This window comes from Podarcis cretensis (genome assembly GCF_951804945.1).
Source record: "Podarcis cretensis genome assembly, chromosome: 13".
In the NCBI taxonomy this organism is placed as follows: Eukaryota; Metazoa; Chordata; class Lepidosauria; order Squamata; family Lacertidae; genus Podarcis; species Podarcis cretensis.
The window spans coordinates 25,214,888-25,228,392 of NC_137182.1; the positions used below are offsets into that span (position 1 = coordinate 25,214,888).

At 43.9% G+C, this 13,505-nt stretch overlaps 1 protein-coding gene across 6 annotated transcripts in view; it reads left to right on the forward strand.

Annotated features, from left to right (window-relative positions):
- MLLT6 (MLLT6, PHD finger containing) overlaps positions 1-13,505 on the forward strand; it is an 89,381-nt gene that overhangs the window by 45,300 nt on the left and 30,576 nt on the right. For all 6 annotated transcript variants that reach the window (XM_079949346.1, XM_079949344.1, XM_079949347.1 and 3 more), the window contains exon 8: positions 5,905-6,003. In XM_079949346.1, the coding sequence (XP_079805472.1) occupies positions 5,905-6,003 (99 nt within the window). The remainder of the gene's footprint in view (positions 1-5,904; positions 6,004-13,505) is intronic.

The following is a 13,505-nucleotide window of genomic DNA, read 5'->3' on the forward strand; positions in this document are numbered from 1 at the left end:
TTTAAGAAGCAAATCCTGCTGAATTCAGTTAGACTTATTCCTAGGTAAATGTAGATAAGATTGTACCCCAAAGCTTCCATTTTAAGGAAATCACTAAATTTTAAGAAAATTTCTGTGCCCAAAAGAGTATAGTGCTGTGACTTACATAAAGTGAATGTGTATGTAAAGGTAAAGGACCCCTGGCAGTTACGGTAAGTCCAGTGGCGAACGACTCTGGGGTTGCGGCGCTCATCTCGCTTTACTGGCCGAGGGAGCCAATGTTTGTCCGCAGACAGTTTTTCCGGGTCATGTGGCCAGCATGACTAAGCTGCTTCTGGCGAACCAGAGCAGCGCATGGAAACTCCGTTTACCTTCCTGCCAGATTTACCTATTTATCTACCTGCACTTTGAAGTGCTTTTGAACTGCTAGGTTGGCAAGAGCTGGGACTGAGCAACAGGAGCTCACCCCGAACTGCCGACCTTCCCATCGGCAAGCCCTAGACTCAGTGGTTTAGACCACAGCACCACCCGCGTCCCATGTGTATTTAGTTATCTATTATTTAACACTTTTATATACCACTTTCTGATTGGACTTTAAATAATAAGTAAAACAGTGCATTCAATCTAAGGCATACTGGTGACGTAGGGGCTGCATATAAACAAGAGGGGCACTCCAGGGACAAATGAATTTGGAATCGGGTGAAGAGGCCAGGGCAGACTAACCCCCCGCTTTTTTACCTAACAAGCTCAAAGTAAATTAATTCAATAAATATAGAGCAGGCAGGTAGAAAGCCAGCTGAGGTGTGTGGGGTATGCAGAGTATTGTGCTGAATCTTACTGGGTAGAAGTCATGAATGCTTTCTCCGTGCAATATGCTCTTGGTCCTTGGGGAAAACATTTGTTCCTCAAGGGTAAGGTAGATGAAATGTAGAAGTTGAGAGAGGCAGTGGGTTGTTGTATGAAGCCTTTGGGAACATGGCAGTGGTAGCCGGGAATGGATGTTGGATAATTCCCTCAGATATGGAAATGGGAGCAAAAATTTGCCACAGTGTGCATGTTCGTCGGAGGTCAGGAATGGAAATAACACAAGTGAATATGAGTGGTATTCACTATGATTGTATTTTAGGTCTGTAAATGTTATATAAGTAATCAACATTATTTTCTGCATAGTTTTTTACTTTTCTGTTCCATTTAAATTGATTACAGCCATATCGAATAATGAGACAAATCACATAGGTTTCCGTGGAAACTGAATTGTAGCAGAATGGAAACACTGCTGTTTGCGATGAACACAAAATAGGAGTGAGGCTCTCTGGGAAGGAAGGAATCACTCTGAGGAAGAGGCATTTGATCCCCTAGAAGGGACCAATTTCCTAGGGGATAATGGTGAAAAAGGTGAAATCTGTGTTGGAGATCATTATGAAGGGGACTGAAAATAAAACTGCTAATATCAGAATGCCATTATACAAATCTGTGGTGTGACTGCACTGCAAATATTGTATTCAGTTCGGATTGCTTCACCTCCAGAAGGATATTGTAGACCTGGAAAAGGTTCAGAAAGTGGCAACCTAAATCATCATAGGACTGGAACAACTCCCTTATGAGAAATGGCCACAACATCTGGGACTTTTTAGTTAAGAAAAAAGGCAAGTAAGTGAGGATATAATAGAGGTGTATAAAAGTATGTAAGGTGTGGAGATAGTAGAGAGGGAGAGGTTTTTCTCCATCTCTCATAATACTAGAACCTGGGGTCTACCAAAGCTAAATGAGGGAAGATTCAGAATGGACAAAAGGAAGTACAGTCATACCTTGGTTTTCAAACAGCTTAGTTCTTGAATGTTTTGGCTCCCAAATGTCACAAACCCGGAAGTGAATGTTCCGGTTTGCGAACTATTTTTGGAAGCTGAACGTCTGACGTGGTTTGCGCGGCTTCTAATTGCTGCAGGATCTCCCTGCAGCCAATCAGAAGCCGCGCTTTGGTTTCCGAACATTTTGGAAGTCGAACGGACTTCAGGAACATATTCCGTTTGTCTTCCAAGGTACGACTGTACTGCTTTACATAGTGCATAGTTAAACTATGGCATTTGCTACCACAAGATGTAAATATGGCCACCAACTTGAATGGTGTAGATCAGTGGTTCCCAATTAGGAGTCCTGGGACCCCAGGGATCCACAGAACGCACCCAGGGAGTCCACCGCCTCCCCCGCTTGCCTCCCCGCTCCCAACTATTTTTTGTTTTGTTTTGTTATTTTTTTGCATGGCAATATCACAGATTTTAGCGCTGTGTGATTTTTCAATATATTGGCCCAAATCAGTTTTGAAATCACACTGCAACAATGATTTTGACCTGGCAATATTCTGCAATATATTGCTCCTTGTGCGAGGGAGAGCAGGGCAGCTGATTTCAAGGCACTGCCGATATCCCGCAATGATCTCGGCTGATAACATGGCTGCTCTGAGCTGCCTTACCGTGATACTACCTTCCCCTGGTGCTGAGGTGGAACAGCTTTTCTCAGTAGGAAAGCAGCAGCCGCAGCCACAGCAGACAGTGCGTCTTCACTGGCTGCCACTGCTGGCTGCCTCTGCTGGCTGCCCCCTTGACTGCGGCTTGATGCACCCCCATCCCCTCCCACTCAAACCATGCAGCGGAGGTGACTCTGCTTCCTCTCCTCCCCCCAACCATCTGATCTCCACAGCTGCCCCTTCCCTCATCCCCATGCCTGATCTGCAGGCACCCGACCCACACAATCTCCTTGACTGCTACTTCCCTCATCCCCACGCCTGATCTGCAATTTCAGACATTGTGATATATCAGAATATTGTGGTGCTTAGCTGCTGATATATCACAATGTTGAAAACCAGATAACGCTCAGACCTAGTCTGTTTTTTTAGTACAGTATACCTAAAATCCTTTGCTTGTTAGGAGCTACCCCACATTTTGTTCAAAAATGAATAAATAAATGCAGAGGTAACTACCATAGAGTTTTCAAAACTTTCAAAAGTAGGGGGTCCATGGCTTGGCTTTTGAAAAATAAGGGGCCCTGGGTATTTAGCTAATTGGGAACCACTGGCGTAGACAAGTTCATAAAGGATAATGGCTACCTGCGCTATTAGAGGCAGTATGTCTCTGAATACTGGTTTCCCAAATGCATCTAGTTGGCCGCTGCAAGAACAAGATGCTGGACTACATGGGCAATTGGTATCATCCCTCAGGGCTCCTCTTATGAGACCGGTGCTTTGAATTATACCTGGAAACAAATTGGAATTCAGTGAGGATGCTTTCAGCGCTGGAGAAATGTGATCCAACTGGTGATTCATTGATTTGCATAATTTATTCTGCTTACCATGAGCGCAAAGAGGGGAAAGAGCTGCCTGGCCATTGGAATGCTTCTCAGGCTTCTGCCTGGCTTTTGGTTGCAGAGATTTTGCCAGGCGTTAGCCACACACTTTGTCAAGGCTGTCCCTGGAGCCACAAGCAGGGCTGAATGTACTCCACTCTGAAGGGGGATGGGGACCTGCTGTCAGGAAATCCAAATTCTGTGCCAAGAAAAGTTGACTTTTGCAACATGTATAAATCATGCAGATGGAGGACATTTTCATGGTTTGCTTTTGCTTTTGCTAGGAACAGGAGGGGTGAGGTCATTGATGCACCAGTCTCCACTCTTGCAAATCTTTTTCAGCTATCTCTGGTTGCAAATATTTCCTCAGCCATTACCCACATATTTCCGTGTATATCTTAAAATCCATAAAGACCTAGACAGCTGCATTTTAAAAATGAAACTTGAGATTCTCAAGAAACTGAATTTCTATACCCACTACGCAACCTGCATTTCTCTTCTGTGATCTTCCAGAATTGCAGCATACAAAAAGTCCTGATCAAGAGCTAGAAGTTTGCTTTACAAAGAAAAGGTGTTCTTCACAACACATGTGGGTTTTGCTTGTAGCACAGGTGGGCAAACCATGGCCCCAACCTCATTTTATGCAGCCCCCAATTCCTCTTGCAGCTGTCCCATTCCTCTTTAACTGCACAGGCCTACATTTCCCAGTATGGATTTGAATCATTCCCGCAAAACAGTGACACTCTGAAGGCAACCTAAATTTAGCAACAATCGCTTTATGTCCTTCTAGCATAAATTGCAATTAGGAGACACACCTAATTCCTGTGCAAAGCTTGATTGCTTATTTATTTATCAAATTTTATACCTCATTTTTTAAAGAAAATAGTCAAGGTGGGTTATAATCGGTTTAATACAGTGTTGGAGTTCAGACACAGCATGCTAGTTTATCAAGGCAAAGAACAGCAGAAGCGCCACAGGTTTATGACACAGGTGCTAACACCTGCAGAGACAATGTGGGTTGGGTAACAGATGCCTTGTAAGACTACTTAGCAGGGTAAGAAGAAAAGCAGGATGCACACAGCAAGCAGACTAATACCCAGTCTTCTGATGTGGGATTAGATGCCATCCTACCTCTTTTCCGGCAGACATGCCTAACTATCCCACTTCCTTCCATTCTTTTCCAACTCCTTTTTCTCTCCCAGTTCAGCCACTGAAGCAATTTACTCATCTAGCTCAGTAATATCTGAGTGGCAGCATCTGTCCAGGGCTTCAGGTACAGGACTTTCCCATCATCTCCTTCTACCTGATCTTTTTTTAACTGGAGAGGCCAGGGCGTGAACTTACAGGCAAAGGATGTGCTCTATCACTCAGCTACGTTTTCTTTTCCCCAATCTACATAAAAGTTGTGAATGAATCAGGTCTGTTATAGGAACCTGGACCTTTGACATGCAATAGCTGTCCTTTAGCCATGGCTATCCCCGTTAAGCCACAAGAGAGATAATTAATAATAATAATAATAATAATAATAATAATAATAATAATAATTTATTTATACACTGCCCATCTGGCTGGGTTTCAACTCTGGGCGGCTTCCAACAATATTATTAAAATACAATAGTCCGTCAAACATTAAAAGCTTCCCTAAACAGGGCTGCCTTCAGATGTCTTCTAAAAGATGTGGCTGGAACTAAATATCACACACATTAAGCGGGGGAAACCCACAACCTCTTCCTGAACGCCGAGGTAGCAGGTGCTTGCAGATTTATGCAATGCACCCCATGAATGCAAACTAAGCCTCTGAAATGTTAGGGAGAAGCTGCCCTTGTACAGAATCATATGGACAAGTGGTTCTTCCAGGGGACCTGGCATGTTCTATAACTAATGAAAACGACACTGCAGAAAGAGGGGTTTTGATATTGGGCGCAGATTTTGTAATGCTGTTTTATTCATTTCAAGAAATGAAATCAAGTTTCTAGTCCCTGAAGCAGGAAAAAGAAGCGTGAATAACAGTTAGTAAGCAGGGTTCCCAGTGATTCACTGGATGGTGTTTGAGGACCTCCTTACTCCTCCCAAGAAATGTATAAGCCATGACAAAAATTAAGCAAATCTTTTCAAAATCATTTAATTAGCTGTTTTCAGGATGTAGTGGCCAGCTTTTCTGGGCAGTGAAAAATCTCGGATAACCTTTTCTTGGGATTTAGTGATATCTTTATTTTTAAGGAGAGGCAAAATTCAGGTGTCCTCTGATGAAGCTGATCCAGGAGAAGAAGGAATTCCCAGGGAATAGCTGGAGGGCCTTGTATGATGTATATGCATGTGTGTATATGTATAATCTTAATCTGAACCTGATATGGATTTTTGTCATGGATCTGCATGCCAGATGTTGTCTGCACCTGGAGGAGCGGTTACTCCAGGCAGATGTTTTTGGTGATGAGCCAGAGTTGCTGTGGATGGTGGGGAAAGAAATGGCTTCTGAGATATACAATCTAGACTGTCATCCTCGCTTGATGCCTTCCCCTTACAGCTTCCTTTCTCACTTGCTGCTGGAAGGGTGGAATACATTGTCTTTTGATCTTCCTTTTATAGAGTCGGAAGGACAAGGAAAGGCCTAAACAGAAGCACAAGAAGCATTCGGAATCACCCACAAGTCTCACACTGTCCTCCACTCCCATTGTCACTGAAAAGGTAATGAAAACCCCATGTGAGATGTTTGCAATGGAGCACCAATATTTGTTTGTTTGTTGTTTGTTTTGGCAAGTGCTGTGATATTTGGTATCAGTGTCTAATATTCAGCCTCTTGAAAAAGCGTAGGAGTTGTTTTCGTGTTTTGAGACCTCATGATTGTGAAGATAAGTGTGTTGATATAAATGTTAGATTCTCAGAAGCCAGAGGGGAGAATAAGCAAGGTTTCAATAGACACACCTGTGCTCTGCATTCCCCATGTAGCCATGAGAAATACAAAACATTATAGTACGGGGCGGGGTGGGGGTGGGAAGAGAAACACAACTGCGGTAAATTTTAACCTCACTTTTCAGGTTGCAGAATTCAGTTTTTCTGGGTGTACAAACAAGATTAACCTGTCCTATGATCTTTGGGTGAAGGGTGGTATATAAATTTTAATTATTATTATTATTATTATTATTATTATTATTTACCCGAATTCAGGACCTGTGTTTTATACACAGCTCTCCCTTGAGAGTGGAAAAAATAGATCAAGCAAGAGAAGAAGGATAGATGTACAAGTCCTTCCTTGCTGCACCCACTCCAATTTGTTTCAGGTCCTGATTGCACACATTCCCCCAATGCTCTTCCCTTCACTTCCCCACCACAAGCAAGCTCTGAGCCCTGAGAAGCTCATATTGCAGCTGTCTGCTGCTGATGACATAATCGCTAAGCTAAACCCTTGAGTGATTTCAGAAGCATGTCACAGCTCGTTCCTGAAGAACATGTTTCACTTCAGGCCTTCCGTAGCATTAATAATCTAATCACAGAGCTTTGCTTTGCTCTCTCTCTGTCTCTCAAGCCTGATTGTAAACCAGGTGAAATGACTGGGCTACATTTTCTAGGGCCAAATCTCACATTACTTAATCAGCATCAGGGTTAGCCCATTAGGCTAAGTAGGGAAGTGAAAGCCTGCCGGAGGAATTCCATTTCCAGCTCTGTTTTCCAAGCCTCTGGCAGCAGATTTTCTATGGAAAAATCAATCTCTTGGCTTGAATTTCAGGCAGTTCTGTTTGTGCTATGATTGCTTCAGTGCTGCCAATTGCTTGGTTCAATAAAAAGCCCCATATGTGTTCACACATAGGTTTTTGTTCACATGCGTAATGCATAATAATTGGGCTTTGAGGCTGGAGATGGGCAGTGGTTTTTTTAAAGAGCTGAAAGTGGTCCAAGAGAGAGGAATCTGTTTCTGTAGTCATTGCACACATACTTCTTTTGTCCCACTGTTACCTCTGGCCAAGCAGGTTTTGCAGGGTTTTGAAACAATGCAAACTCCTGCAAGACCTGTTTACCGGAGCTAAAAACGGGATGCGTGTATTTGCTGCAGAAGCAGTTATCCCTCTTTCAAACCACTTGATCTAGTTCCATCCTTAAGATAAACATTTTGACTTTGTACCAGATTGCACTGTAGGATGGGCATGGTAGGCTGTTTGAGAGCATGCATATTTTAAGTCATGTATTGAGATGATGTTGCCGGATTTTGTGAGATTGTAGGATGTGGTTTGATGTTCCAATACCACAAAAATGCAGCTGGTATGAAACAAAGCGATTAGCTGTGCAATCTGAGCTCCCTCAGGAAGAAGGGTAGGATATAAATTTAATAATAATAGTCTTATGTGTGTATACTCATGCATTATTGGAGGGGATTATTGGGTTGTCTTTGGTTTTGTTTTTAGTGTGTATTTTGTGTTTTCTATATTGTGATTTAATGTTGTGAACCGCCCTGAGATCTATATGTATAAAGTAGTATGGAAATTTAATAAAATAGTGGCAAGAAGTGCCAGCTGGTTACCCACCCTGAACCTTGCCAGCTCTTGGACCTATGCTCCTTATAATGTAGCTTAGGGGCTCAATGTTTGGGGGCACCAGCGGGCTATGAAATCGGCTTCCTCCCTTGAAGACCATAGGAACATAATAATGCATAAATCTGCAGCAGGACCTTGAAGTATGGTTCTCATTAGTTTGCAACGGGCCTCATCCATACAGGTGCAGGGTGTGGAGCATATAAGCGGGACCCTTAGTAGAGCTTGCTTTCACTTCTTGAAAACATCATTTGTTTAACCATCAGAAACCCCTCTGCTAATGAGTAATTCCTGGGGAAACTGTCGTCTGCCCTGCAATCCTATCCTGCTTAATTAAACTAGATTGTTTTAATTGGATCTAGCCTAGCCTGAATGTGGATTTATATTCTTGTGGGATTAGTTTAGTTCAACTGTTGTTCTCCAAAGGTTTGTCCAGAAGGGGCCTGGTCACCCCCTTTCGCCTCTCCACCTTGAAACGATGTCTATTTCATGTGAATGAATTTAAACATGTGTGCAGATGCTTAATAGAGATTGTGAGCAGCCACATGGATTGGATGAGGAGCTCAATGTGTGTAAGCCCCCACCACCATGTTGTTAATGTTGATCAGATAGACTAAGTGCTTGATAACGTCTTCATGTCAGAGGTAAATATCAGTCATGGATAATCTGTGGAAAAAAATATTTAGTGAAGGCATGTGAATAGAGTTTCCAAGGTCATTTTGTGGTTAGAACCAATGGGGCCAACTGCAGAGTTTTGTAATGTGTGAACACTGGGGGCAAGAGATTAGAAACCACATGGTATACCAAGGGTAGCCAATGTGGTGCCCTCTAGATGTTGCGGATGACCAGGGATGTGGGTGGCGCTGTGGTCTAAACCACTGAGCCTCTTGGGCTTGCCGATTGGAAGGTCGGCGGTTCAAATCCCTGTGACGGAGTGAGTTTCCGTTGCTCAGTCCCAGCTCCTGCCAACCTAGCAGTTCGAAAGCACGCAAGTGCAAGTAGATAAATAGGTACTGCTGCGACGGGAAGGTAAACAGCATTTCCATGCGCTCTGGTTTCCATCATGGTGTCCTGTTGCTCCAGAAGCGGTTTATTCATGCTGGCCACATGACCCGGAAAGCTGTCTGTGGACAAATGCTGGCTCCCTCGGCCTGAAAGTGAGATGAGCACCGCAACCCCATAGTTGCCTTTGACTGGACTTAACTGTCCAGGGGTCCTTTACCTTTGTGGACACCTCATCCTAACATCTCTGATAATTGGCCATTCTGACTGTGGGACGTATCAGTGGTCAGAGCCAATATTTCTGCACTCTCAACCCTTTCCTAAATTCAAAGCATATTCCTTGTTCAAAAATACTAACCAGCTAATCACAAACTGAATTTTAACAGCGGAACAAGAACTCATTTATGTTATGTGTCTTATAGCATCCAGTGTCAATTACTTCCATTAATGAAATGCACACTTTCAATCTTAACCTGCCTTCCTGGGAATACTCTCAAGTTTGGAGAGAGAGAAAGAATGAATAATCCCCTGCCCCCACGTCTCTCTCTGCTGCTTGTAAGCCTCCAAAGTGTCCGTCCCTTAGACATTGTGAAGCACAGAATGGGCTGAGAATCTTCACATGGAACTTTTCCCACTCTGCCACCTGCGTGGCTCCAAGAATCCTGGAAGGAGTTAAAATTGGCCATTAAGAAAATTATGTAGCTGTGTAAGACAACCTGTTAGGAGGCCCAGAGCTGGAACTGCAAACAGCAGGATATCTCTCCAGGTCAGGACAAGGGTGAGGCCACAGAGATATGTGGGAGACCCAGGGGGAAGGTGGCAGGGCGGGGCTGGGGGGCTGTTTGAGACAAGTCAGGATTACACGGCATTAGTGAAATTTCTCTATGGGGCCTGTCAAGGGTTCAAAATGAGCACATCTAGGGTAAAGCAGCATAGTGCATGTAAGACAATACCTCTCAAATCCAAAGATCTGAGGATAGTTTAAAATAAGTGTGTGGTGATTGTGCGAGCGCTTGCTCAAACACACAAACTAGGCTGTTTTAATTTAGCGTATTTTTCCGTCTATAAGATGCCCCCTATTTTGGGGGACTCCGATTTAAGAAAATGGGGGGAGATACTATCCGTGTATAAGACGAGCCCCAATTTTGAACCTTATTTTAGAGTAAAAAAACATAGTCTTATACTCGGAAAAGTAGGGTAGTTTAGGAGTTGTGGTGTTTCTCCTGTGCCATCCATGTACATGGCACACAATAACATGGGGAAATATGACAAGATACCTGCCCCAAGAAGCTTACAATCTACATATTAACAACGGGGGGAAGCACTAGAGGCGGGGGAGGGTGGCGATTAAGCTGTTTCGGGGGCAACTGTCAGTAAGCAGGAATATGCTTACAACACGCTTAGACTCCCTTTCAATTCAAGATGAGGACTAAATGATTTATTTTTGCTACTAATAAGCAGTAATGAGTGCAATATAATAACGAATCGTTGTTGTTGTTGTTATTCTTTTATATTTCTCTCCCCCCCCCCCCCGCCATATCCAGGTTAGACATAACTGTTAGCAAATTAAAGTCCAGAAACATGAAAAATACAGGTGGAAACAATTGTTCGAATGTTTACTCATATGTTACAATGTCCTGTTTGGAGATATTAGCTGCATCGCTTAGAGGGAGGGGAAGGTAACAGACTGTGTTTAGGGAACAGGCACACTTTCATCATTGGGGAGAGCTGCTCCCCTCCACCTGCAGTTTTTTTAAACCTCAGAATTGCTTATTGCAACTATCACTGCTTTATGGAGACATTCATGCCTTTCTGGCATCGAACACAAACCACATCTTGGATCTCTTTGCATGCTTGGAAATTTAAGGAGCAAAGACTCCAGTGTTTAATAGGCCTGGAAACAAAGGCTAGATAATGAATGTGCACATACAGAGGTAAGCAGCTCACGCACTTGCTCAGCCACAGCTCTTATTTTACAGCTGTTGCTATATCCACATGATGCGCACTGAGTATCCCTTGGGATACGTTCATGTGCAGGTAACATGTGGCCAAAGCCACCCGTGGATTCAGCTGCAGCTTTCCACCAAGAAATTGTCAGGCTGCTGGTGGCACATTTCCTCCCCTCACCCCGCGATATAGGAATTGAAACATTTGCTTCCAAGTAGCTGCATCCACACACGACCTGATGAGCCCTTGGTGAGGGGAGTTGTCGTCCTATGAAAGATACTTTGAACATCTGAATTAGCGGACCGCACTTTCAAATACAGTGGTACCTTGGTTTAAGAACATCTTAGTTTATGAACAGCTTGGATTAAGAAGCAAACCCAGAAGTAGGTGTTTTGGTTTGTGAACTTTGCCTTGGAAGCAGAACATGTTTCGCTTCCTGTTGAGTGTGTTCCATTTGTAAACTGAGTCTGCTGCTGTTATGGGAAAGCACGTCTTGGTTTAAGAACGCTTTGGTTTAGGAATGGACTTCCGGAACGGATTAAGTTCGTAAACCAAGGTAGCACTGTATACAGTTTGAGGAGTCTCAGTTTACCATCAGGTTCATGAATATCTCTGGAGAGTGGGGCTGCAATAGCTGTGGGTGTTTACAGTTTGGGGAGGAGGAAGAATGGCTTTGGGAGTGAGAAGGTGGTTGGGGGGCGGGTCTTGGGTATGGCAGCTTCCGTGCCCTCTGCCCCCATCGTGGATGAGGTGAGACTTGCAAGCTGAGAACACACTTAGGTTGCATCCAGTCTGCCTGAGAACTCTGTCCAAAGTGGGCATGATAGCTGTTTTAGGTAGTGGGCCCTGTGCTGGTCTTGATTCCCCAGCAAATGCCCGATTTTACCATCCAGGCGGCAGCAGAGGGCTAGGAGAGAGTGCCAGCCCTTTGGGCAAATTTGCAGCCTTCACTCATCCAGCAGTGGTACCTCTGGCATGGCAGTAGGGGCAAAGTGCTACTGAGATCTCTGCCTTAAGGTCATAACAGTGGCAAGGGTTGCCATATTTTGAAATGGGCAGAAGAAAAATGCAGGGCAAAGGCAAAACCACCTGGACCTGTGTCTAGAAAAGCACAGGACAAGCGGAAAACTGCTCAGGCCCATGCTTTCTAGGCACAGGACAAGTGGAAATTGCCCACAGATAGGGCAATAAAAGAAAACCAAGCAGTCAGAGCTCCAGTGCTGTAACTAAGGGCTCAAAGACAGCAAAATGACTCAGTTACCTGAATAAATTAAATAATACTTAAGTTGCTAAGAGTGCCTTGGTGTCTGGGTGGAGAAAAATAATCTGGATTCACTCCTAATTACATTGGTGGAACATGGACATCATAGTGGGAGCAGACACAAATGCCCTCTCCCCCTGCATCCCCACCCCCCGCTTGTCCCTCAGCAGCTAGTATTCAGTGGAGTGGATGAAGTTTAGCCATTATGACTAATAGCCATTGACAGACCTGTCCATCGTGAATTTTGTCCAGTCCCCTTTGATCTAAGCCCATGGCTATCACCACGTTTGTGGCAAGTTTCATACATCAGATAGGCACTCATGCAGAAATTTACCAAACACAACAGAGAGGTCCAGTGTTCCCCAGGCAGCAACAGTTTATATATTGGTTTAACACTGTAGTCTCTAGACAGTGTACAAGCAGGTTACAAAAGACACAGCAGATATGAAATTATTAGGACTCTTGTAGGTCAAATATTTGATACATACTACTGAGCTGATAGCTGAGCTCCTCCTGCTGCCTCCCGAGCATTGAGGTTCTGTGTAATACCCCGGAGACTCTTGGCTCTCTTGCTGTCTTCCTGGAGATATTCATATCTGCTCAAGTCACATCCTATCCTTTTGTAGAATCTTGAAGAGTATTACCAGGAACTTGGGAGTGAAAGCCCACCTCTCCTGAGGCACGGGAGTCCCATTGCCCATTTCTAAATGCCACTCAGGCTATTAAGACGTGGCAGAGATTGAGGAGCTTCACCTATTTCCTGGACCAATGAGGCAGTAACAGCAACAACAAGAGAATATCCTCCATCCCAGTGAAGAAAGGCCCAGCTGAGTAGTGGACTTTACTACTCAGCCCAAAGCAGGTGTTCCCACTGGCGCTCCATCAGCTTCCTATGGTTATGTACTGGTTGGGCATATATGATGCAACTATGCCTACATACATGGACTATTCCCATTATCTCTTGTAAATAAGATGATAGTTCAAGGACAAACAACAGAAGTGTTAACTGGATTAAATTTTCATATGTACCATTCAGGGATGTGTCCAAGACGAAATCCTACTGACTCACTGTATCCATAAGGACAAATAGCCCTTATGTACATGGACTGCAAAGTAAGAAATAGGCATATAAGTCCACCTTATGAATTGTATTTCCGTGGCACATGCTGTAGTGATAAGCCTGGCTTGGCCCAATTTCCTTCTGTTTTGTGCCCTGGTCCAAGAAGTAGAGTGGGGTGGATGGAATAAGTTCTACTACGGGCACAAAACAATCTGGGAATCCACCTGTCCAAGATTTAAACTATCCAGTGAGTTGATACAACTTCCCAGAATGCCAAGACTGTTCCAGATCACAATGATGCCCTTCAGATTCCATGGGAAAGCTGCAAGTTTTCAGATATGTACAGACAAGGTCTTGTTCTGATTTGAGAATGGAATCATAGAATCATAGAGTT